At 43.2% G+C, this 21,783-nt stretch overlaps 2 protein-coding genes across 6 annotated transcripts in view; one reads left to right on the top strand and one right to left on the bottom strand.

Moving 5' to 3' along the window:
- Positions 1-21,780, bottom strand: part of si:ch211-26b3.4 (connector enhancer of kinase suppressor of ras 2) — an 82,671-nt gene extending 60,891 nt beyond the window's left edge. For 2 of the 5 annotated variants that reach the window (XM_037076313.1, XM_037076317.1), the window contains exons 1-5: positions 21,496-21,780; positions 20,462-20,546; positions 20,160-20,280; positions 19,690-19,736; positions 6,959-7,124 (exon numbers count right to left, since the gene is read on the bottom strand). In XM_037076313.1, the coding sequence (XP_036932208.1) occupies positions 6,959-7,022 (64 nt within the window). In that variant the 5' untranslated portion in view covers positions 7,023-7,124; positions 19,690-19,736; positions 20,160-20,280; positions 20,462-20,546; positions 21,496-21,780. Of the gene's footprint in view, positions 1-6,958; positions 7,125-19,689; positions 19,737-20,159; positions 20,281-20,461; positions 20,547-21,488 lie in introns of all 5 variants that reach the window. The other 3 variants (XM_037076314.1, XM_037076316.1, XM_037076315.1) reach the window with 3 other exon arrangements.
- hdx (highly divergent homeobox) lies at positions 9,016-18,573 on the top strand. The gene is made up of 11 exons (XM_037076318.1): positions 9,016-10,217; positions 12,278-12,439; positions 12,758-12,904; positions 13,022-14,221; positions 14,299-14,355; positions 14,870-15,016; positions 15,684-15,882; positions 15,971-16,050; positions 17,597-17,701; positions 17,859-17,981; positions 18,067-18,573. The coding sequence occupies exons 2-11, from the start codon at positions 12,374-12,376 to the stop codon at positions 18,325-18,327; spliced, it is 2,385 nt and encodes a 794-aa protein (XP_036932213.1). The 5' UTR covers positions 9,016-10,217; positions 12,278-12,373; the 3' UTR covers positions 18,328-18,573.
- Positions 21,781-21,783: the final 3 nt, after the last annotated feature.

Raw genomic sequence — 21,783 nt, 5'->3', positions numbered from 1 at the left:
ATTATTTCTGGCTACACTTCTTGTGCAAAGAGGACTTAAGAGGACTTAATATGTGCCAAATCAAGCGTCTTACAAGAATGGCATATTAAATCTATAAAGCTGATAATGTGTCAGTTATTTTGGTTACATGCAGGTTTAAAGGTACAATATGTGATGAAGAATGAATGAAGAATATGAAGAATTGGCCACCTGTCAAAATCAAACTCCAGACAGAGGGCAGCAAATCACCAGAGTAACCGCTTACTGCTGCTACTCAATGTAGATGGTAGCTCAGTTAGCCGCACGACTAGCGGTCTGGTGCGCACACTTCTATAACAGGAGCTATGCACTGTAAGCATGCTAACTTTGTAGCTCGGCAACATAATATATATAACACCAGAACTGTCATATCTTCACGTTATGTTGATCATTTTTGTTAATTATTGAATGTTTTCAACTAAAAATGTCAACGTTGCACCTTGAAGTATGAGATACTGTTCCCTTTGGCTATTTCATTGGTCAGTGTATCATAACTGAGCAGATAATCTGCATGAGACACTGGTACATGTACACACACTTGACTGCTTTCTTAATAAGTTCCCCATTTTCATCATTTCATTTTCATCATCGTTAATACTGATCTCATAATCACCTGTACTACCTAAGTGCTACAACGTGCAGTATGTATACCGCAGTATAAGACAGTAGCAAACACAATCACTCTCTTAAACACCAAAACGATTGACTGATGAGCTGCGAAACCATGAAGCCGATTCAACCCAGTGATTTCTTACGATTCTGTTGGTGTGAGCTTAAACAGACAAACTAGCCCTGCACTAAAAGAGTGCTGACAGCTAACCTAAAACCATCTCCAGAACTCCAGATAGTCATCCTGGCAACTATAAAAGGATAGAAGCTTTCATTCCAGATCTACTCCGTAATCTTGTTTAATCTTTTAAGTCAGGCCGTCTCTACATTTGCTGGCTTGTAAACCCAGCTGTTAAGCAGTCATGTACATTTGAGTTTTCAAACACCATTCTTTTTTTTTTTTTGCCAGATCCAGAAACCTCCTTCAACTCTTCGTCCATATATCTCATGTGATCTCACGGGTGGGGTGGGGTGCTGACCCCGAGGTTGAGAAACTTCACTTGAAGTTAATATATGTGGTCGTAAAAAACTGCAAACTCCCGGAACAACAGGTGCAAAACCCAAAACACACACACACACACACATGCACACAGGCTCCTCTGTCCGACAGCCCGGATAGAGCGGGCGCTTTGATATGATGCCCACTGCATCTCCCATTCTCCGCACCGCTCCGCTATCGCCTCTGTGCTCTGCCCCTGTTCCTCCATCATGCCCACCCTTCCCCTTTGCACGCTCCCTCGTTTCCTCCCCCATCTTAGCCTCCTCAGCTTTTCTTTCATTATGCTTTGCGCCTCCCCCTTTCTCTCTCGTTCACCATCTCTCTGCTCAGGGCCATAAAACAGGAGGGGAAGCTTGTGCGTGTGTGCGCGCGCACACCTCATTATGTGTCCAAATGTGTGTTGGAGGAACACAGGATGTAGATCGGGCATCTCTGCGTGTTGCTGGTTCCCCATCTTATGACATGTGCTGTGACTCCGACACGATCAGATCTGGTTTCCATGACTACCGATGCCCCACTTAAAGCTGCTGCTCCAGAGTTTGTGTGGCTGTGCATGCGTGTCAGTGTGCATACACATGTATATACCATATATATGAGTGAGCATGTGCATCCCTTTGAGTGCACGTATCAGTATGCAGCGCATGCATCTCCTCATCGCCTTTGTGTATGGAAGTTGACAACTAAAGGAGTTTCCTCTACGTGTGTTTGTGCGCGCGTGTGTGTGTGTCAGTGTGTGCTTCCCCACAATGAGGCACGCTCTTCAATCTTTAATGCAGCTGAAACTACAGTGAGCACACAGTCAGAGCCAGGGGAAGCATGTCTTCCACCACAGACTTCCTTACCGTGTCAGCAGGAGGCTGAATTGGGAGACACAGTATGGGAGGGTAGGAAACATGGCCTGACACCCCAGGACACCGAAACCACCAATAACATCCAGGGGATTTCTTTCAACACAGGAGCCACATCACCACTGCACGCTGATATACTAGAATTGAATCTAACTTTGTCGCCTTATGATATCAGTCATTCGCCGTCTGTTGCACTGAGCGAAAAATGTCACAAATCACCTTTATTTTTAGATTTTTTTTTTAGCACCAATACATCCGCACGCAAAGAGGAAAAGACAAATTAGTGCAGGAAAAGTGAACCGCCGATTCATTTTCCTGTCAATGCTTGCATCAGCAGGCTGCAGATACCGTGCGCCTGAAATCACAGGATGATCTGATGAGGGATAGACAGCGCCGACAGCAGAGAAGAAGAAGGAGAAGAAGAAGAAGACGAAGAAGCAGAAGCAGAAGCAGAGGAAGTCAATTTTTTCTTTGGTGCCAAAAACATTAAAGCGCAGATCCGAAAACGCGTCATACTTTACACAGCAATTGCGTCTGCACACACCCCAGCAGATACATCCCCTCACGCACACAACATAGAGGAAACTCCTCCGGTGTGGGTGTTCAAATCAAAACAAACGCTGATGAGTCATCTTTCTGTGAGCCTCACCAGCGTTCTGCTGCTGGAGCGGTCCTTCCACAGCCACAGTATAGGCTGCCTGGCCTGGTAGCTAGCTGTGTCAGGGTTTGTCGACAGGATTGAAGAGCACCCCATTTCCCCCGTCCCATATTCTCTCATATGGCAGGAGGGCACTGTAGAGGAACAGGTACCTGCTCTCCAGAAAGTAATCGTAATTTTTCCATTTTCTCTGTGCTGGTGGAGGATGACTCCTGAATTGTGCACTCCTAAATGTGTCCCTCTGATTAATGTCACAAAACCTGATACTGTCTTCATACAAGCTGATGATCTCACAAGGCCAAGCTCAATGCAAATGTAGCTTTAAAACATAACTGACCAAAATCACTCAAGTCCTGACATTAAAAGGGAATCCTGGTATTTTTAAACGTGGGCCTTATATTTACATTTTGGTGTGTAAATGATTCATACTCAACCAAAAGTTCTGGAATCTGTCCTGTAGATTGTCTCAGCTGGCAGCTGCAACACACAGCTGCCATGGCTGCGATGCAATCCTTTGGGACACTTCCGTCCGTCAAAGTTACGTCCATTAAAAGTGCTTGTTTTTTGCCACTGACAGACTGAGGTTGCTATTCTCAGTCTGACAGCTTTACGGAGAAGGTTTCCTACGGCTATAGACCCTTTTGTAAAAAGGATATAAACCTTTGTGTAACCAGAAAACACACATGCTCTGAAATCTCACTCATGTGGGTCGTTTCGGGTGTTCCCTCATCTAGATAGTTAAAATCAACTAAATATTCGGCCGTGACTTTAGGTAAACCCCGAGCTCCTCTCTTCAACTCCGACTCACGTTTTCACCGTCATCTTCCTGCAACAGCTCACCTCTGCCAAGAGCTTCAGAGCGAGCCTTCTCCGTGCGAGTGAGACTTTCTGGTTACAAAACGAATCTTATTATCTAACCAAAAGGTCTGTCTCCATGGTAATTGTTTCCATAATGCTGTCAGACGCATAGGGTAACCGACTGACTCAGCCTGCGAATGGCACAAACAAGCACTTTCAGCACTCTGGGGTTCTTTGAGGGTCGCAGTTGCCCCGAAGGATTACGTTAAGGATTAAATTGTAGCCGCCGAAGCTGTGTCGCGTCTGCCAGCTGAGGTGATGAGCTGGACTGATTCTAAAACTTTTGGTGAGTGTGAATCATTTACACACCAAAACATGTAACTATAGGGCCCAGGTTGAAATTACCGGAAAAGACGTACATGAAGTCGCTAAAATGACCTTAGCATGCAGGTAAAGCTACTTACCCATTTATGTATCGGTGATACTAAACCAACAGGGATTCAGTAAAATATCTGAGATATACTCAGATATGTAGCCTTAAATAAAAACCATGCCCCATCAATGAATCTATGAAACCTCTGTATACAATTTGTTATAGATTTACACAATCATAACATAGAATCTTGACAAATTGTCATTCATAAGCAGCCTTTTTTAAATCTAAGGGAAGATTCTTCAAATGAAATGAGCAAAAAGTGACACTATACATTAAAAATAATACATAACATTGATGATAATTTGACAGTATGGGGGTTGGGGCAACTACAGGTGAAGCTGTCATCTCCCTGTCATCTCACAAATGTTGCTGTCTAGTAGAGGCATCAAGTGCCCCATAAATAATACTATCAATAAAAGGAGCGCACACAATGTTGCTAGTTTATCTATGTGACAGAAGGAAAAACTGAGGACAGTGGAGCTCTGGATTTGTGCCTCCACCTTCCACAGAAATAACAATATTAAGAGAAATGTGTCTAACAAATCTAGGTGAGGACAACTGCCTGCTATCAGCACATTAAGTGTCTTGCATCTGTGTAGATTTAAAGTACTTTCCTCTCTTATGGCGAGCGAGAGCGATCACTACAGTGCTTCTTAAGGAGGTCTCAATGTCACTGCTCCTGAAAAGTGGCACAAGACTACTCAGATCAGTGTGCGAGAGATGAAGAGCTTCCAGAGAAAGAGGCCACAGCGAAGCCCCTGTAAGTGCAGAGATTAGTAGTAGCCTTTCGCCTTTCACTTTATTCATAAGAAAATAAGATCTGAGAGTGAGCCTGCCGCTGAGGGGTCTGAGTTTGAAGCCCCACAGGAGGGAGGAGGGAACGGGGATGACACTGGGAGATGTTGGCGTAGTTCTATGGAGATGACTCTCTGAGCCCCGGCTCTTGATTTGGAAGAGGCCAGGAGACTAGTTAACAAAGGACACATATGAAGAGAGCAATCACGAGATGAATCAATTCCCCTGCAAGACTTTGGTGTGATCGTGCCTTATCACGAAATAAGAAAATGAATGTTTCAGTGTATTAAATTGCCTGAATCCTGCAAATAATAGCATGTGTGACAAAAAAGACAACACCATCATTGTGTTTTTTCCAGATAACATCTCTCATCGCATGTGCTGCCTTTCCACCATGAGCTTTAAAGGTGCACTATGTAGTTTTCGGGAGCAGATTTAATGTGAAGACAGATTTTCACTGACTTAATTTTTAACTAAAGATACAACCTCTCTTTATTTCCACGACTGAATAAACAAACTGAGCTTAAAGGACAACGAGATTTCATTCTGTTTTACTTCGTTTATATGTGGCGGGCCCTGCCACCTTCTTCAGCTTCAAACAGTGTTCTGGGGACCTTATTATTAACATCTATGCTGTATCATTGGTTAACCACAGGTGGAATGCAAATCACTGCCACATGCAGCAATTTATTTTTGCACAACATAATTTGCAGAATGTTTTAAAACACATAAAGTAACTAATACCACTGTTCTGCTCTGCTCTGATCACTTCTGTCTTGCCTGGTGTCTTACATTCAGATATCCTCAGTACAAATATGTCCGAGAAGCTGCACCACAACCACAATCGTTGCTGGTTTTTCCACGTCGGCAAAACTGTCACCGCAGAACCACCACCGTTACTCAACTTATCTTCAATCACGCTTCATCTCAGCCCTTCTTAATGAAAGGTGCAAAGCTTTCCGAGTGAGCGCTCCGCGGATCAGAAAGGTGAAGCCGTGACTCCGCTGGCTGCCGCTTCTCCCCGTGACTGAGGGGAGCAATTATAAAACCAGGGACATCATCCTAGCCGCTAAACGTAACGCATCCCAAATGCTCCCCTCCCCGTGTCCCCTGAGGGTCTCGCAAAACCACCTTGACTTCTAATCTCAGACGCGAGAGCTCGACCGGTGATCGAGAGTTGGTCCTGGAACTCGTTTGGGTAAGATGGGGTCGTAGGAAAACCACAATTCGACGATGAGAGCGCTCACGCCATCGCAGGGAACGTGCAGGGACAGGACATCGCGAGTTAGAGTCATCACACAGTAGCCTGGTGATTAAGTCATTCTCTTAAGTAAGGGATTGCGGACACCCTCCCTCCCCATTTTTCCATTGTCTGTCAGCAGGCCTGCCACAGTTTCTCTCACAGGTCTGGAGGTACGGAGTGTGTGTGTATGTGTGTGAGCAGCTCCTGACACACACACACACACACACACACACACACACACACACACACACACACACACACACACACACACACACTCTAACACGCATGATTAGTGATTACTCATTCATACTGTCTGTTTGAAGGGAACGTATCTCGAGCCGGCCAAGCGAGCAACACCCCCCCACACACACACACACAAAAAGAGGAAGAAAGAAAGAAAGAAAGAAAGAAAGAAAGAAAGAGGGGAATGTGATCGGTGCGTTTGCCTTATATGGCAGAAGGCACTGCGCTGTCCAGGGTGCTGAAACCGACTGTACGACTGGCACTGAGTGGGGGGAGGCGGGGGTTGGGGGGGGGTACACGCAGCTAACTACATTAATCATACACGCACGCGCTCGTGCACGCAGGCACACACGCATAGAGGAGGAAGAGTGAGCGTGGTGATATGAGCTTTAGAGCATGTGGCAGTGAGTGAAAGAGCAGATGACATATCTTCCACATTCATTGATGAAAGCTGCTGTTGCCGCTGATGGAGTCAGCAGCAGCAGCAGCAGCAGCCTCTAGGCTTGGCTCAGACTCCACTCCCTGCTTCTTTAGGGGGGACATCCATTTCACCGCACCGGCTCCAACCGCGTTCACTTCACTGACTTGACTCAGTCTCACACTAGCGGCAGGAATCACACGTCAGCCTGCAGGTTTTGGAGCAGGGGGGAGCGCACATGCATGCAAACACCAAGTGTGGCCCTTCCGCTGCTCACTGCTCAGCCATGCCCTACCACCACCACCATCATCATCACCACCACCACCACCACCATCATCCTCATCATCCTCACTCCAACACAGGCAGCGTTTAAGACCAACGGAGGAGAATTACCTTTCATCCAGTCCAGCACTTGCTTTGGTGTCCATTTACTTATAGGTTCCATAACCAAAGCCATGGTGTCACAGTCTCTCCGAGGTGAACGGCGCAGGACTCGAAGCAGGAGGCGACATAGAACGACTTGTCAGTCACATCTGGAATGACACGGCGGTGGGGACATCTGAGGGAAAAGAAAGCGTTGTCAGATTTATTCTCTCCATCAGAGCATGGCCGCCTGCAGAAACGGTGAACGGGATGCGGTGGTGCAATCCACGCGCACACACAGGAGACATGCACACACACACGCGCGCTCTCTCTCTCTCTCTCTCTCCGCTCTCCTCTCTCCTTCCCTCACTCTCTCTCTCTCTCTTTCTCTCGTGCCTTCCCGCCAGCAGCCCGCGCGCTGTGAGAAGTGGATTCGGTGGGCGCGAGGGGATGGAGCGACCCCTCCCCTCTCCTCTTTTTTCCTCCCGCCCGCCTCGCTGCAGCATCACAAGGGCCACCACTCATAATACAGACCAGGGAATGGTGCAACGCACACCATACAGGGAGGATCTCTCTCTGTACCCCCCCCCCCCCCCCCCCCCAACCTCCCCCCGGCCCGCCTTACACACATGTACATTTACATACAGAGAGAGGGCCAGAGAGGGTTTATGCAAACAGGACTTTAAAAACCCTTTAATGAATTGTGTACACAGCTTAAAAACCTAAATAAACCTCATGTAAAGTGCAGTTGTGAGTGGCACAGAACATACAGGAATGTCACAGAAATCCTACCCTGTTTTAACCAAGGTGAAGGAAGAAAGAGGATTCGTGACGTCATAACGAAACACACTCATCGTCTGCATGTAACTGTGCGTGTGCCACACAACAAGGCGAGCTGAGGCTCATATGTCAGCTGTTTTTTTAAGTTCACAATCTGTGGATGAAGGGAATCAGCATCAGTTGTCAGCAGAGCTCAGCTGTGAGGAACAGCGCCCCCTGCTGCGCACCTGGGGACACAGGTGACGTCATGGATTACAGCAGCAGCCCCTCCACTCACGCCCCCACCGTGCATGTAAGACCGACTTCATACAGGGAGAGATATGGAGACAGCACAGCAGGAAGGTAAGACAGACAGAGAGACAGATGGATAAACACAAGAAAAAAGTTATTGTAGTTGAACCTGTGCGGTTACACCAACCACCATCATCACCTTCATCATCGTCATCATCACAGGCAACACAACTCAGCATAATGTTCTGACTGATATGAGAGGACATGTGTATGTGGGCATTTTAGAATAGGATACACAACAATGTGATTGGTTACTGAGGAGTGACTGGGGAATAAAAGACTTGATAGTAAATGGACCGTTAATGAGTAATTCTTGAATAACTGTGATTTGAGGGAGATTCTGTATTAATGAATCATTGGTTAATCATTAGTTTACTAATACTAGTAATAATGATTTAATCATTACTTGCTCCTCTTGTCTACCCTCAAGTTAAGTTAAATACTATAATGAGTGGTTAAGAAATACACTCAATAATTACTATTTACTTAATCATTTGTTACTTTATGTATACTTTCAGCTAAAGTGAAAAATGATATTAACCAGCAGTAATCAGGAACAGCGGATGTGTAAAAAGCTGTCAGTATGTTGACTCATGAACTAATCATTACCCAATCATTCATTAATATAGTATCTCCGGTAACTCATCATGAGCTACTATATAGTCCTGAAATCAGTAACGCAGGATTAATGATTCATTGACTATCAAGTCGTTCCTGATTCATTCTTTCTCGCTCCTCAGTAACTACTTACATTGTTGTGTATCTTATTGTGAAGTGTTACTCAATACCTAATTGGCGTTCTGATGTCTTTATGCTTGCCTGGGCATTTAAATATGTAAAAAGCCTTATCTGGAAATAACACTAAAGAGAATGAATCCTTGACCCCCTATAAAAAGCAAGCGTGCGCACACACACACACACACACACACACACACACACACACACACACACTAGGAACAGATCACAAAACACAGTGATTATAGATGAAATGACTTTATTTCTGTTACACAGAACTGACAAGACAAGTTTATTTTAAAGTGCAGGATGTCATGTAGCTCTTATGAGAACCTTCAAACAGAGTGGGGTGCGCTGCAAAGTACCAAAACTGCCTTGAGAAGTCCGTCACATGTAAAATTGTAACAGTTAGTGGCCGTGACATTCCTGGCAATGTACCTTTGTGTGTCCTGGTTCAAAGGAGAGAGCAATTATTGCCCCAGTTGCCTATAATGGTTTGGACTGCTCTCTCCAAATTCTTTGAGCATGCTCTTAGGCTATTAGTCTTTCTCTCTGCCTCCCTTCCTAATACATTTTGTTAGCCATAATGCAGTAAAAATGCCATTAAGCTATTAGACTTTAATAAGACAGTACCTAAGTCAGTCTTAATTACTTGAGGTGCACTATAGCCTACTTTATGTTTTAACAATTTTCACTTGTGAAGCACTTTCTGACCTCACTCTGTAAAATGTATTTAATACATTTTACTTACTTATTGACTTTGAGATGACGTTGAGATGATTTTTAATGATGAAACCAGAACATCTGCAACGGTGTTTGTCTTCCTAATTCGATTAGATAAAAAGTAACACAAATACAATTAAATTATTGGAAAAGCTATACAAGGTTTACAAAGTATAATATATATCAGAATACACCAATAATGAAACACATTCATACAATAATGTATCAAACTCATTCATATTGAGCCTTTTAACTGTCAACATCAAGTCCAATAATTGATCAAAAGTTAAAGATACAAACTAATATGACATACAAATAACTGCATGTCCTGTTGTAACACAGCAGTGAAACAGGCCATTTAAACATTTCCTGCAGGCAACAATCCCATCATCTTGTGTCTGTGCCAGCACAGTCTCAGTGGCAAACTACAAACACTTGAAAGGATACTTTGACACATTCAGGTGAGGAGGAAACGAACCATTTCCCAGGCCCCGTTTTTGCTGCTGTCATGTGAATGACCTCCTCCTCCAGCAGCCCACTGAACAAAGTCAATGGTGGGCGGGACCACTGTGCTCAGTTTTCAGCCCTTTCCGAATGTCACAGCGATGATCTCGAGCTCCCATTGGCTCCTGTCTGCAAACACGTCACAATCATGATTAGAATTGATGATCGGACGTTCTGATTTCATTGTCTAGCAAAGGGGACTGGTGAAGAAATCTGCTGAATTTGAACGTTCGTGTGATTTTGACATCAGAAAATGGTAAGTAGTTAAGTGGTTTTTCACTTTTCCCCTCGGGGACACGCGAGCCGCCTCTGTTCGTCTCCGCCGGGAGCCCGCGTCAGCGAGAATGTCCATGCCAGGGTCGGGAAATCACAGATTTTGAAGGAAAAGTTTAGCCGCAGCTATCCACTGGGAGAGAGCTATGCTAATGCTAGCTAACGCTGGCTGGCTCAGATATGGCCGCTCGGGCCTGCAAGCTAACGTCGGCTGTCTGTGTGGCCGTTGTGGGGGATGCGGAGCTGCTTACCCGGTTTGTTTACTGCCTGGCCCGCGGACGTAAAGTTGTGGCAGGAGCTTCCTGTGTTGTATTTCGTGTGTGAGAGTCTCCGGGCTGCTGCTCTGGCGGCGTACTAATCTGACGTGCCCACAATTTGTTCGCTAATTCTCTCCGTAATGTTTCCATATTTGACTGTAGCCATGCGCAGTCAGTCTGCCAAAATAAACCTGCTGGATGCTTATTGGTCGCACAACATTCCCGTATGTGACATTTTCTGTTTTTAATAAAACCTCCAGCAGCAGTAGCAGTAACACCAAATGTGTTTTAGTCCACAGTTTTCCAGCTCTCTGAGGGGCCATGTGTTTTTACTTTGACCGGGCTGCTTCATGCTCTTTCCTGTCTGCTCGGTCCGTCTGTGTTCGAGTCATAATGTGGATTTGCTCTGAATATGCGGTGTGTTTGACATTCATAACACTGGTCCCAATTCAGTATTATTCTTTGTTTGTGTGGCAGAAAAAGAAAGTTAAACTTAGATTATGACGTTTTCCTTATTGTTTGTGCATGCATCTATGTGTTAAAACGGTATTATGTTCATTAAACAGCTGGGGCTGGAGTAGTAAACCTGACCTTGCTTATAAAAGATCATGTTTATAAAGTCAGATACTATGTAGTCAGCTGTAAGGCTGTAATAAGACAGTCCTTAAGTCCGTCTTTTAGCCTATTTTAGGATGAAGACATTTTAGAAATACGTATTTTTCAGTCAAACAGAACATCTGTAACAGTGTGTATGGTAGTGATTTGAGTGCTGAGATAAAACATTATCAAATTCAAATTAATTTGTTGTATTTGCATGACTGGAGTTAAATGCAAAATTGCCCAAAGCAGGTTTTACAACATAAGTATAATATATATCTGAATGTAAATGCAATGCAAACTAAATTTGTTTTTTTTTTAAAAAAGGGCTCATTTAGAAATCAATTAGAAATCTAAATGCCACTGTTATCGTCAGGAGCATCTATAAAGTGATCGAGTCATGACCAAGACCAGAATGTATCGAGACCAGGTCAAGATCAAGACCAGAGCGAGTCCCACAATGCATGAACATGTATAAATATGGAACATGTAAACCGTAGGCACTGCTAAAAGTGATAAAAGCTCTACTTTAACGTTCAATTATCCACAAAAGCCAAATAAAGTTTTTCTTAATTCACCTCTTCTATTACCACTTTTTCTGTGTGACTCATGTCTTTCTATATAGACCATCACAAAAAACAGTATGTATAATCAGTTATTATTATACAGTGACATCCCTGCAGTTGTGATCTTGACTTGTAGAATAAATAGTATTTTTTTTAGTGCACTGAGGAAAATTAATTAAAGCACTTCAGATCTAACTTATTAAATAATACTTGTATAATTGTAACTTAGGGGTTAAAACATGGACACACACTTAAATGGTTTTCAGCAGATGAACAGAACAATGTCTTGCAAGGGATGGCATATTAGCTTGATTGATAGTGTTATTGATGTTACACAGTGGCTTGTCATAGCTTATTATACTGTGACTGACAGCGTGGTGTAATTTTACAGCTCACAGCGCTTGATGTAATTTTTTTCAAAATGTTGTAACGTGTTATATGACAAAGTGTTGACTGGCTGTCTACAATATGATGAAACTGATAGTTGCGTTTCTCAATTTTGCTCCAGAGAAGATTGCTAGTCCTGTGTTATTTTTAGAACAGAATTGAGCTCATAATGACGTGGATTGAGCATTTTATTTACACTCTTAGGCATCACGTTGTCTGCTTTGCTTTCTCTTCAGCAACATCTCCCAGCAGTGGGCCAGGTACACTGAGACAGGATGAGCGCAATCAGAGTTGTGCCACACTAGAAACACGGAGGTTTTGCTGTGATCTGCATGGCAGCCCCGTTCCCCTCCAGCAGCAGAATGGATGCATGGCCACAAAGGCGTGGCCTGCAGGCTGTGAGTATACCAAGAATTGTATTCCAATACAGGTTGTAAAGAAATTACATATGTCAAGTTTTGACAAAAACAAAATAGACGTATTGCTCCTGCAGTTGTAGTTATTATTATGTATTGGTAGTTAAACAGACTCTTTGGTGTTGTGCTGAATGCCATTTCTAAATTAACCAAGTTACTTTCGGCCTAAACATTTAATTACTGCACAGTCCAAAGAAGGGACATTGCACCGTTGACCTCATCATGTGCCATTATCTGTCAGCTAGAATAGCGGTGAATTCTTATGTAATACAGTGTTTTGGGGGTTTCTTGGTCTCTCAGATGAACCTGCGGTCAGTCTTTACAGCTGAACAGCAGAGGATCCTGGAGAGATACTACGACAATGGGATGACCAATCAGAGCAAGGCTTGCTTCCAGCTGATATTGCAATGTGCTCAGGAGGCCAAACTGGACTTCAGTGTGGTCCGGGTAAAATACACGAGTCATAAGTTATCATTCTGACTTTGCTAAATTAGTCCCTCCAGTGTTTTGCAGAATGTTTATTTAAGCAATGTCACTGAGCTGATTGCTCTTTTTCCTCTGCAGACATGGGTTGGCAACAAAAGGCGTAAGCTCGCTTCCAAGATAGAGCAGAATGGAGGCGTGTCTCATTCCTTGTCCAGTCATGGACTCACTGGGGGACTACTTTCCAATCACACATTAGCCGGAGGAGCTCTGTCCAGTCACAGCCTAGCGGCAGGGGCGCTGCTTCCTGCTGAAATAGCTGCGGCGCGGACCATCCAGAACCGTGTGCATCTTCTCCCACCATCTTCGTCCTTCCCTTCTTTCTCCTCGACATCCTCCTCTCCTTCATCTTCTTCTCCCCTCAGCAGTGGAAGCAGCAGCAACAACAACAACAACAATGACGTCATACTGACCGGGATCTACTCGCTCAACTCCGTCCCTCGCTCCCGGCCAAGACCCACAGCCCCGCCGTCTCAATCTGACTCTGAGCTTTCTGCACACACATCTTCATCTCTGATCAACCATGCCCTGCAGAGCAGGAGCACCTCCACCTCCACCTCCTCATCCCTCCACTCCAAGCTGGTCTCGCTCTCTCAAAACCTCCCATCCCTCACATCAGCCTCAGGGCCTTTAGTCTACACTGCAGTCAGGAAGGGAACTTCCTCCCTTGGGGAGGCGGGGGTGAGTGCAGGAGCAGGGGTAGTACCTCACAGCTGGACTAGGCAGTATGGTACAGCGCAAACTCGCCCTTGGTCATCTTCCTCCCAGTCCCAGTCTCAGCTTCAGCCCAGACCTCACTCCAACCCCCAACCTCAACCACCCGCTCCTCAGAAGACACGGGGGTCCCTCCCAGTACCAAACTCTGGTCCCTCCTCTGAACAGACACTTCGTATCCAGCAGGTCTTCACCCTGTCAGAGAGAGGCGAGGGGGACAGACCTCGGCAGGGTCACGTGTCTATCCGGAAAAGCCAGGAGAGTCACAGGCTGACGCCGCAACCACCACTGGACACCAGTCATAACTTCTCCATTGCCATGGAAACTGGTGATGAAGAAGATGAGTGGCAAAGGGAAGAGGAGCTGGCAAGTATGGCCGCTCGGACACACATCCACAGGGAGCAGACGTCAGCCAGCCCGACCAGGGCTGAGGTGTCTGTAGTGAGAGGAAGTCACACACCTCCTATGACGAGCTCCAGACCCGCACTGCTTCATGGCAACACAGCTCTTCAGGGCAGCTACTCCCTCACAGCACAGACCTCACTTACAGGGGAATGCAGCTCACAGGTAGAAAAGAGTCTGCTGTTATAGTTTTCCTTGAAAGTCAGTTGAAAGACTTAACATGACTGTCTCTTTGTGTGCAGACTTCAGTCAGTGTGTCTGCAGCCCCCTGGGTCATCAGCAACTCAAGAAAGAGAACAGTTAGTACTTTTTTCACTTTAAATGCAAGACTTGTATACAGTTTAATATAGATAACTTATAATATAACACAGAAAACTAAGATTGTATGAGATGGTGATGATTTTTGTTCTTTACAAAGCAGCTCCTAACCTCTTGTTTATGCCACCTGAGGATAAGAAAGGCTAAGATATAGATGAGTTCATATTTATATTTAATCTTGTATACTTTTTTGCTCCTCTCTGAACCGGAACTCTACAAGTTTGACCTCAATCCCATTGAACATTTATGGGGGCAACTTGGGTGCATGCTGTCATTAAAGCAAAAGAGGGACATACTAAATGATAAGATATTCTGAAATTCATGGACAGTTTTCAAAAATTCAACTTATCAGTCAAACTATTAAGTTTGTATCATCATTTATCCCTAGAACAAATCCATTCTGTTTACTGTTTAATTATTTTAAATATTAAAAGCTAGTGTCTGCTTAGTATTCGTGTAAATGTTCTGTAGTTAAACAAAGGTTTGTGTTCTCAGCTGCAGGATCGTACCCAGTTCAGTGACGGGGATCTCATCCAGCTGAAGCGCTACTGGGACCGAGGCATGACCAGCCTGGGCTCAGTCTGCAGGGAAAAGATCACCGCTGCAGCGAACCAACTCAATGTAGACACTGAAATAGTCAAGGTAACTAAATCCACAGGGTTTAAATAATGCTGAGAGATCTAGAAAATTATGGGTTTTATTGAATTTGATTTCAAATTTCTGCAGTGTCATTGAAACTAGCAAGATCTTTTGCAGACTAAGAAAGTCTGGAGCCTTATTCACATTTTCTGGCCCCTTGTCTATGACATTTAGGGCGAACAAGATTATTTGACTTGTCTGAACTTTAGTGAGCGAACAAGAAAACAGGGAAGAGTACGTTTTCTAGGTCAGAGAAGTTTTCTAACTTACTGACTCAAAGTTGGGTAGAAGTCACGCAGTTATATATCAGGGCCACAGCAGGAATGCTGATGGACTAAATATAGTCGCTCAGTCCTGACACACACATGACCCACGGCCATCTCACTTACTGGGATATTTATTGCATGGAAGAAGAATCTTTGTAGAGAAACAGTATGCTGCTATAGGATAACCTTCAAATAATTTCAATAATTAAACAACTACTTAAAACCACAGCTTAATGTGATACATATATTCTAACTGGTGATTATACAATGACATTTCACTAGTTAGTTTTCCCAAATTAACCCTCATATTTACCACATTGGACACTAATATACAACATAATTGATAGACTTGAATTTCAGTTACGCATGTTAACATTTTGTCTTTTGTGTGCTCTAATCGGCAGACATGGATCAGTAACAGACGGAGGAAGTATCGTCTGATGGGTATTGAAATCCCTCCTCCTAAAGGCGGGCCTGCTGTGTTCACCACCTCATCACCAGGAAACGAGTCCCCGGTGGGCCTCAGCCCTGACGAGGAGCGGCTTAGGACGCCCGAACTTGGAGATGACTTGAACGACGGGGGTTCTGTCTGCCTCTCTGAAGGTTAGGCCAATAGTAGTATTACACACACCAGCACTTACTGCTGTGTAAACTGTGTGTCTCAACATTCATGCGCTGTTCTGGCTCCTAGATGGCACCATCGACTCACAACATAGAGACGGAGAGGATGGAATAGATGTGCCCAGTGCTGCTCCACTCGCCAATAATGTGGTACTTGATTAATATTATTTCTCAGATGTTACGGTACAGCCTCATTAAATTCATCAACTTAGGAATGGGCATTAGTGGAGCTCATTCATTCTACCACTTCTACTAGCATGTGAGATCATATAAGTTTGTAGCAACAGAATAACACCAGCTGTACCTTTTCTCATCATGCCTGCTCATGTCACAAGTTTTTAACCACTCTTACACTTCACTTGTAAAGTGATGTTTAAGTAGGAAAAGCACAAGTGATGATGATAAATTGAATAACGGCTGAATTCCATTTAACTGCCTCAGTTTCAGGATCATGGTATTGTTCATGCTGGCTCACTTTCACACTATCGTATCCTACTGGGATACCTGAAAAAAACATTTCCTACTATGCAAAGTAAAAAGGTTTGCTGTTTTTTTAAATGATTAATAGACATAGTTAACACATAGCGGGGTGTACAGTTAGTCATAACACGATAATAACTACCAACAAATGCTTTCTACTCAAAAATAAACTTCCAGACCAATCACAGGTTTGTTTCAAGCACAATATGATGAACAGGCTGCTGTTTAGTCAAACATACTTGAGACAAATGGACTTCTATCACACAGACAACCTGAGAATGTAGTGCATCTGCTTATATAAGATTATTATTTGTATGTATTGTTATTTATCAGTTAATGTGATAGGGACAATACATGTAGGCACTGTTACATCCAATTAAATGCAACCAATGCAATGCATATAGGACTAGCTGTGGCTAATTTGTGGTCACTGTCCCTGGGAAGGCTTTTGTGAAATAAAGCTCGATACAAGACTAAAATAGGCATAAAAACTATAATAAAACAGACATAGACAAGCAGCCATTACAGGCAGTGATTGTAACTTAGACCAACTTATAAGAACAATGACTTAAGATTATGACTAAGAACAAATGAAAAGAGTGAAAATGGTAAAAATGTGTATGCTATATAAAACATAAAACTGTGTGAACAGATTGGACCTTGTTTGAGCCATAATTTGCCTTAATGCTGACAGATTTGAGATCAGTAAACATTTTTAATTCTAATAGCAGGGTCTTCCAAATCTGTGGGCCTTTTACTGAAGAACTGTCATTAAAGTGTGATTATTTGTTCCTCATAGAATGATGAATATGGATGTCATTATAGAGGGTTGTGTTAATTTTATAATAGGCCGAATAAGCAAATGCTACATATTGCAAGTGTAATCACATGTTCTGAATCTGATATAATATCACTGATACACTTGTTTTTGTATTTTTCTATATTATGTATGACATCATGATCTCTGGTGATTATCACACCATATTTCATGATAAGTAATAGCTAATTTGACCTTTACAGCACTTTTGTATTACTGTCAAGGGTGTAGTTTGTTGGTTCAATAGTAACTGGAATACAAAGTCCTTTACATAATACAGTTAATTACAAAAATAGAACAAACAGAATAATATCCAGAGGAGACATTACTCACCAGAAGTGTGTAATCATTTTTCACGCACTTTATTTAAAGTCATGATCTAATCTCCTTTTTTAACAGAAGATTGAAGTAACTGATGAGGACAAGGACGAAGATGACGATGATTATGATGGTGAACTAGTGGCTTCAGACCTCGAGCAAATGCAGGGCCTGCTGGAATTCAAGGTGATGACACACACAAGACTATGACACTGATCTATCCACAATTGCAACCCTGTCTTTAAACTGAATTGTTCATGGAAATTGTCTATGGTTTAGAAGAATTAGAATAAATGTGTCACTCTGAATGAGCCTTTTGCCCTTTTGAATTCTTCTCTTTCAGCATGAGGAAGTGCAGTTCTTAGAGATTGAGCTAGAGAACCAAAAACAAAAATACCTGGAGCTAGCAAGCTTCACGAAGAGCTTGCTCAGCGCTGTGAGGAACAATGACCTGGAGAGACAACAGGTACATTCTCAGTCATTTTTAAACACTGTCCAGATCCAGCACAGTTTACAGAAACATCTAACCGGAACTCTGCTCTTTGCTTCAGGAACTCATGGCTAGTCTACCTCATCCCTCAGACCAAGACTGGGACACGACATTGGAGGAAAGAACCCAGTCTGCTGCCGTGTCAGCAGATGCGTCCTCCGACCACGACGACTCTCCAGCAACCAGCACGAGCAGCGTCGAACCTCTGCCGGCCTCAGCATACGAAGACATCCCATTGGTCACCATAAACGAAGACGATACAACTGAACATACTGAGCCCTCTGCATCAGAGGAGCAGCAGCAAGAAGCTGAACAAAAGTGACTGTTTTAATGTACATCAGCTCACATAGTCTCATACAGACATTTCCATAACCCACACAGAAGCTGGTTTCACACGAGAACGAACTATATGGTCTTGCATTTACACAAACACACATGCTCCACGCCTAGTGCCTGTGGATTTATGCTTTCACGATGACTGTTGGGCTTAATATTGCCTTTTTTACTGCATATCATTCGCCTTGTTCTGGACCAGTCCAGAGAGAACAATAAACGACCTCTAACTTAACTGTGTGACTGTGTTTTGGTTGGAAAAGTTATAGTTTTTTCATGTTGGTCAGAAAGTCATATTGAGTCATATTGGTTTGAAGTAAAGGTAGAAAAATGCAAGACAGTTTAAAAACTCTTTAAAAAGAGTTCAAGAGAATCAAGTTCACATGCATTACTGAAAACAATTTCCTTTCATCAGATGACTCAAAATAAGGGACCACACTCACATTTTTCCAGATTCTAATTATACAGCTTGATTAAAGACACAATTTGTATGTATTTCAGTTAATGATGGCTAATGATTTAAAGATGGATATAACAATTAAAATCTGGATACATGGTCAGAGGAAGGGCCCCAATTATTCATATGACAGCTGCTCAGTGGTCTGGGTATTTATCCTGGGTATAACAGTACCTTTGCTTTCTGGCTGTGTCTGAAATCACTCACTACTCCCTATATAGTGCACTACATAGTGGCTACGCCATTTTGTAGTGCTGTCCAAATGTCTAGTGGGAAATGTTATACCCTATATGGTGCACTCAAAGTATCCCACAATGCATTGTGAAAAGTAGTGTACAACCGATGGTCACTAACCAAGCAATATTTACCATAATGCACTGTGCTGCGGACGGACGCATGGAGGTTTCAATTCACATTTCAACTGCATGACAGTCGTGATGTCATTAATGGCGCCGGAGTAGTGTCCGAAAGTGCGTTTTTCTTTCTGATGATAAGCTCACTATACAGTCCACTATGTTGGACTTCCTATGTAGTGACTAGGTAGCAGGGAATGAGTGGGTAATTTCAGACACAGCCTCTGAGTTGTTATAGAGACTTCCACTGACTAAGCTGGCTAACTTCCTTTTTAGCACCCAGCTTACTTAAAAGGGGGTAAAATAATTTCATCATGCAGCTCTTCTAGACTTCCAAAATGTTATTAGGCCAAATGACTGAAATTATGACAGTAAAACGAGTCATGTCTCAGAGGTCAACAGTGACTCAGTCATTATGAAACCATAAATAGAGAGTAGAAAAAAAAACATCTATAGCTGTGTGAAAACGTCTAAGGATAACAGGTCTGAACAGATATACATTCTCATGTACGTGTACGTGCACAAGTATGTGTTGCCCTACTTCCTCTTCCGCAGCCAGCCAGCTCCACTCCTCATCAAATTCATGACCTGCAAGAAACAGCAAACAGAACTTGTACTCAGCATCTGTGTACTGACAAGTACATGTAGCTGAGTAGCCGTTTTGTGACGTGGTGACACCTAGTGAACAAATTTATCTGTCATGAAGGATGACTTAAAAGTCTCAAAAGAGGCCTATGGCCTACCTCCATAACTGTTAATTGAACTTAAAAGATATGCAGATCATCATCAATATGAAAATCTTCAACAAGGAAATAATCATAATCAAACTTTTTTTTTTCCAATCTGAGACAAAACAAGTTGCATAATAAACTCACAAAGTCAAGATGAAGGTCTCAGATATGATGGATGACGCAAGCACCATAGAAGAACTTCTAGCAGGTCAAGATGTCTCTAATCATCACAAAGTAAGTATGTTTTCAGAAAACATTAAAAAAAAAAAGATAAACTCACCATACTACAGGAGAGTCAACAGCTAATCTTTAGTGCAGTAAAGGCAGAGAATGGAGGCAGACAGAGAGAGCAAGTCCTGGAACATGGACGGAGGGGGAACAACTCCTCAGTGTCAAGTGGTCTACATGAGAGGGACATGGAAACATAAAGTTTGAAAAATAAAGAAAATGTTTTCCTCTGTCCTGCACCTAGAGTTGAAAACTTTTTGGATGTGTTTCTTTTAAAACTTTTTAAAAATTATTAATTCTTATAATCATGAAGTATGAATTTTTATAACATTAAAAAATACATGATAAACTAACCAAATTCTAACAGTGGTCCCAAATGAGAGAACAGGTCCACATATAGAACAGAGGGAGAACGATTCCTCAAATATATCATAACAACCTGTAATGGAGAATAATTGATAATTTAGTGTACATGATCACACCATTCAGGATCAACACATGAGCACAATAAAACTTATGAAAAGAATCATTAAAATGTCAAATAATCACTAGCTATGTTAGCATTAGCGGCAGCTGCATTTATCAGTATGCAGTTAGTAAGGTCACATCGCATTCAGTGTAAAAAGCTTTTTTACTTTGTTTTGGACATGTCTCAAAAATGTAGCCTAGCCAGCTCCAGGCTAACGTTACTTATCATGTCTGCCTCCACTCACTCATCATCATTAGGTCCTCCTCCCTCGTCTCTTGGTGCAGCAGCACCTGTGGCTGCTGGCAGGTTGGTGGCAGTGGCCAGTCCACCCCTGCATGACGCTATAGTTACAGGTTTGGCCACTATGAAAATTGGCTTTAAAACCCTGAGCCACTTCTTGTACACCCAGTCCAGACCACTAGCTGCACAGCTAACCAAGCTAGCTGCCGCTTAAGTTAGCAGGATACTCGGGTGATTTGCCGCCACCTGTTTGTTTTGGGTATGTATTTGAAAGGTGGCCAATTCTTACATATTGCACCTTTAATATATATATGTATAATAAATATATTTATTATTGTCTATTCAACTCCAGTGAAGCTGACTGGGCTTGTTTTCATTTGGCAGGTGAAAGTTTTACATTTAAACTTCACTTCAACTCAGAGATTATGTTATGTGACCTTTCTGATTAATATCTTATGTCAACGTTGTGTCTGTGCATTAAACAAATGGAGGGGAGGCAGTTTGCTCACCACACAAAGGCTCTGTGCCTGTGGGTGGGTAGAGAGAGACAGAGCTGGAGAGAAAGAACTTTAAGCCTCTTATTTCCACTTGGACTGGGGGAAAGACAGGCTTACGAAACACTGGCTTTAAAACATTCAACTGACACTCTTAAGATCAGAGGCTTAGACTCACGGCTCACCGGGGAGAGGTGTTTGTCTTCCTCCCTGATGTTTTCCCGCTGGGTCACCCCCATAGTTTAAAGTCCTGGTCCGTCACAATGGCAGTTACTATTTCAGTCGCGGGAGAGCGGTCCATCACCCGGATGCATGTATGTCACACGCAGCGTGTCACGCAGCATCAAGTCCCCCCCCCTCCTCTTCCTCCCCCTCCTCCTCCTCCACCTCCACACGCCACCACGTCCGCTCTCCCTCCTCTCTATCTCCGAGATCCGCTGCTTTGGTTTGGACGGGGGGAAATCCTTAACTGA

This window comes from Acanthopagrus latus, chromosome 18, assembly GCF_904848185.1.
Source record: "Acanthopagrus latus isolate v.2019 chromosome 18, fAcaLat1.1, whole genome shotgun sequence".
Classification (NCBI taxonomy): Eukaryota; Metazoa; Chordata; class Actinopteri; order Spariformes; family Sparidae; genus Acanthopagrus; species Acanthopagrus latus.
The sequence above is the reverse complement of the archived record's forward strand: the minus strand, read 5'-3'. Positions and strand labels throughout refer to the sequence as shown.

What these genes read in the sequence shown, in the direction of transcription:
- hdx (XM_037076318.1), top strand. Translation starts at nt 12,374, where the DNA reads ATGGCAGCCCCGTTCCCCTCCAGCAGCAGAATGGATGCATGGCCACAA. An exon ending in AAAGGCGTGGCCTGCAGGCT is followed by an intron (nt 12,440 to 12,757) that starts GTGAGTATACCA and finishes TTGGTCTCTCAG; the next exon opens with ATGAACCTGCGGTCAGTCTT. An exon ending in TTCTGTCTGCCTCTCTGAAG is followed by an intron (nt 15,883 to 15,970) that starts GTTAGGCCAATA and finishes TCTGGCTCCTAG; the next exon opens with ATGGCACCATCGACTCACAA.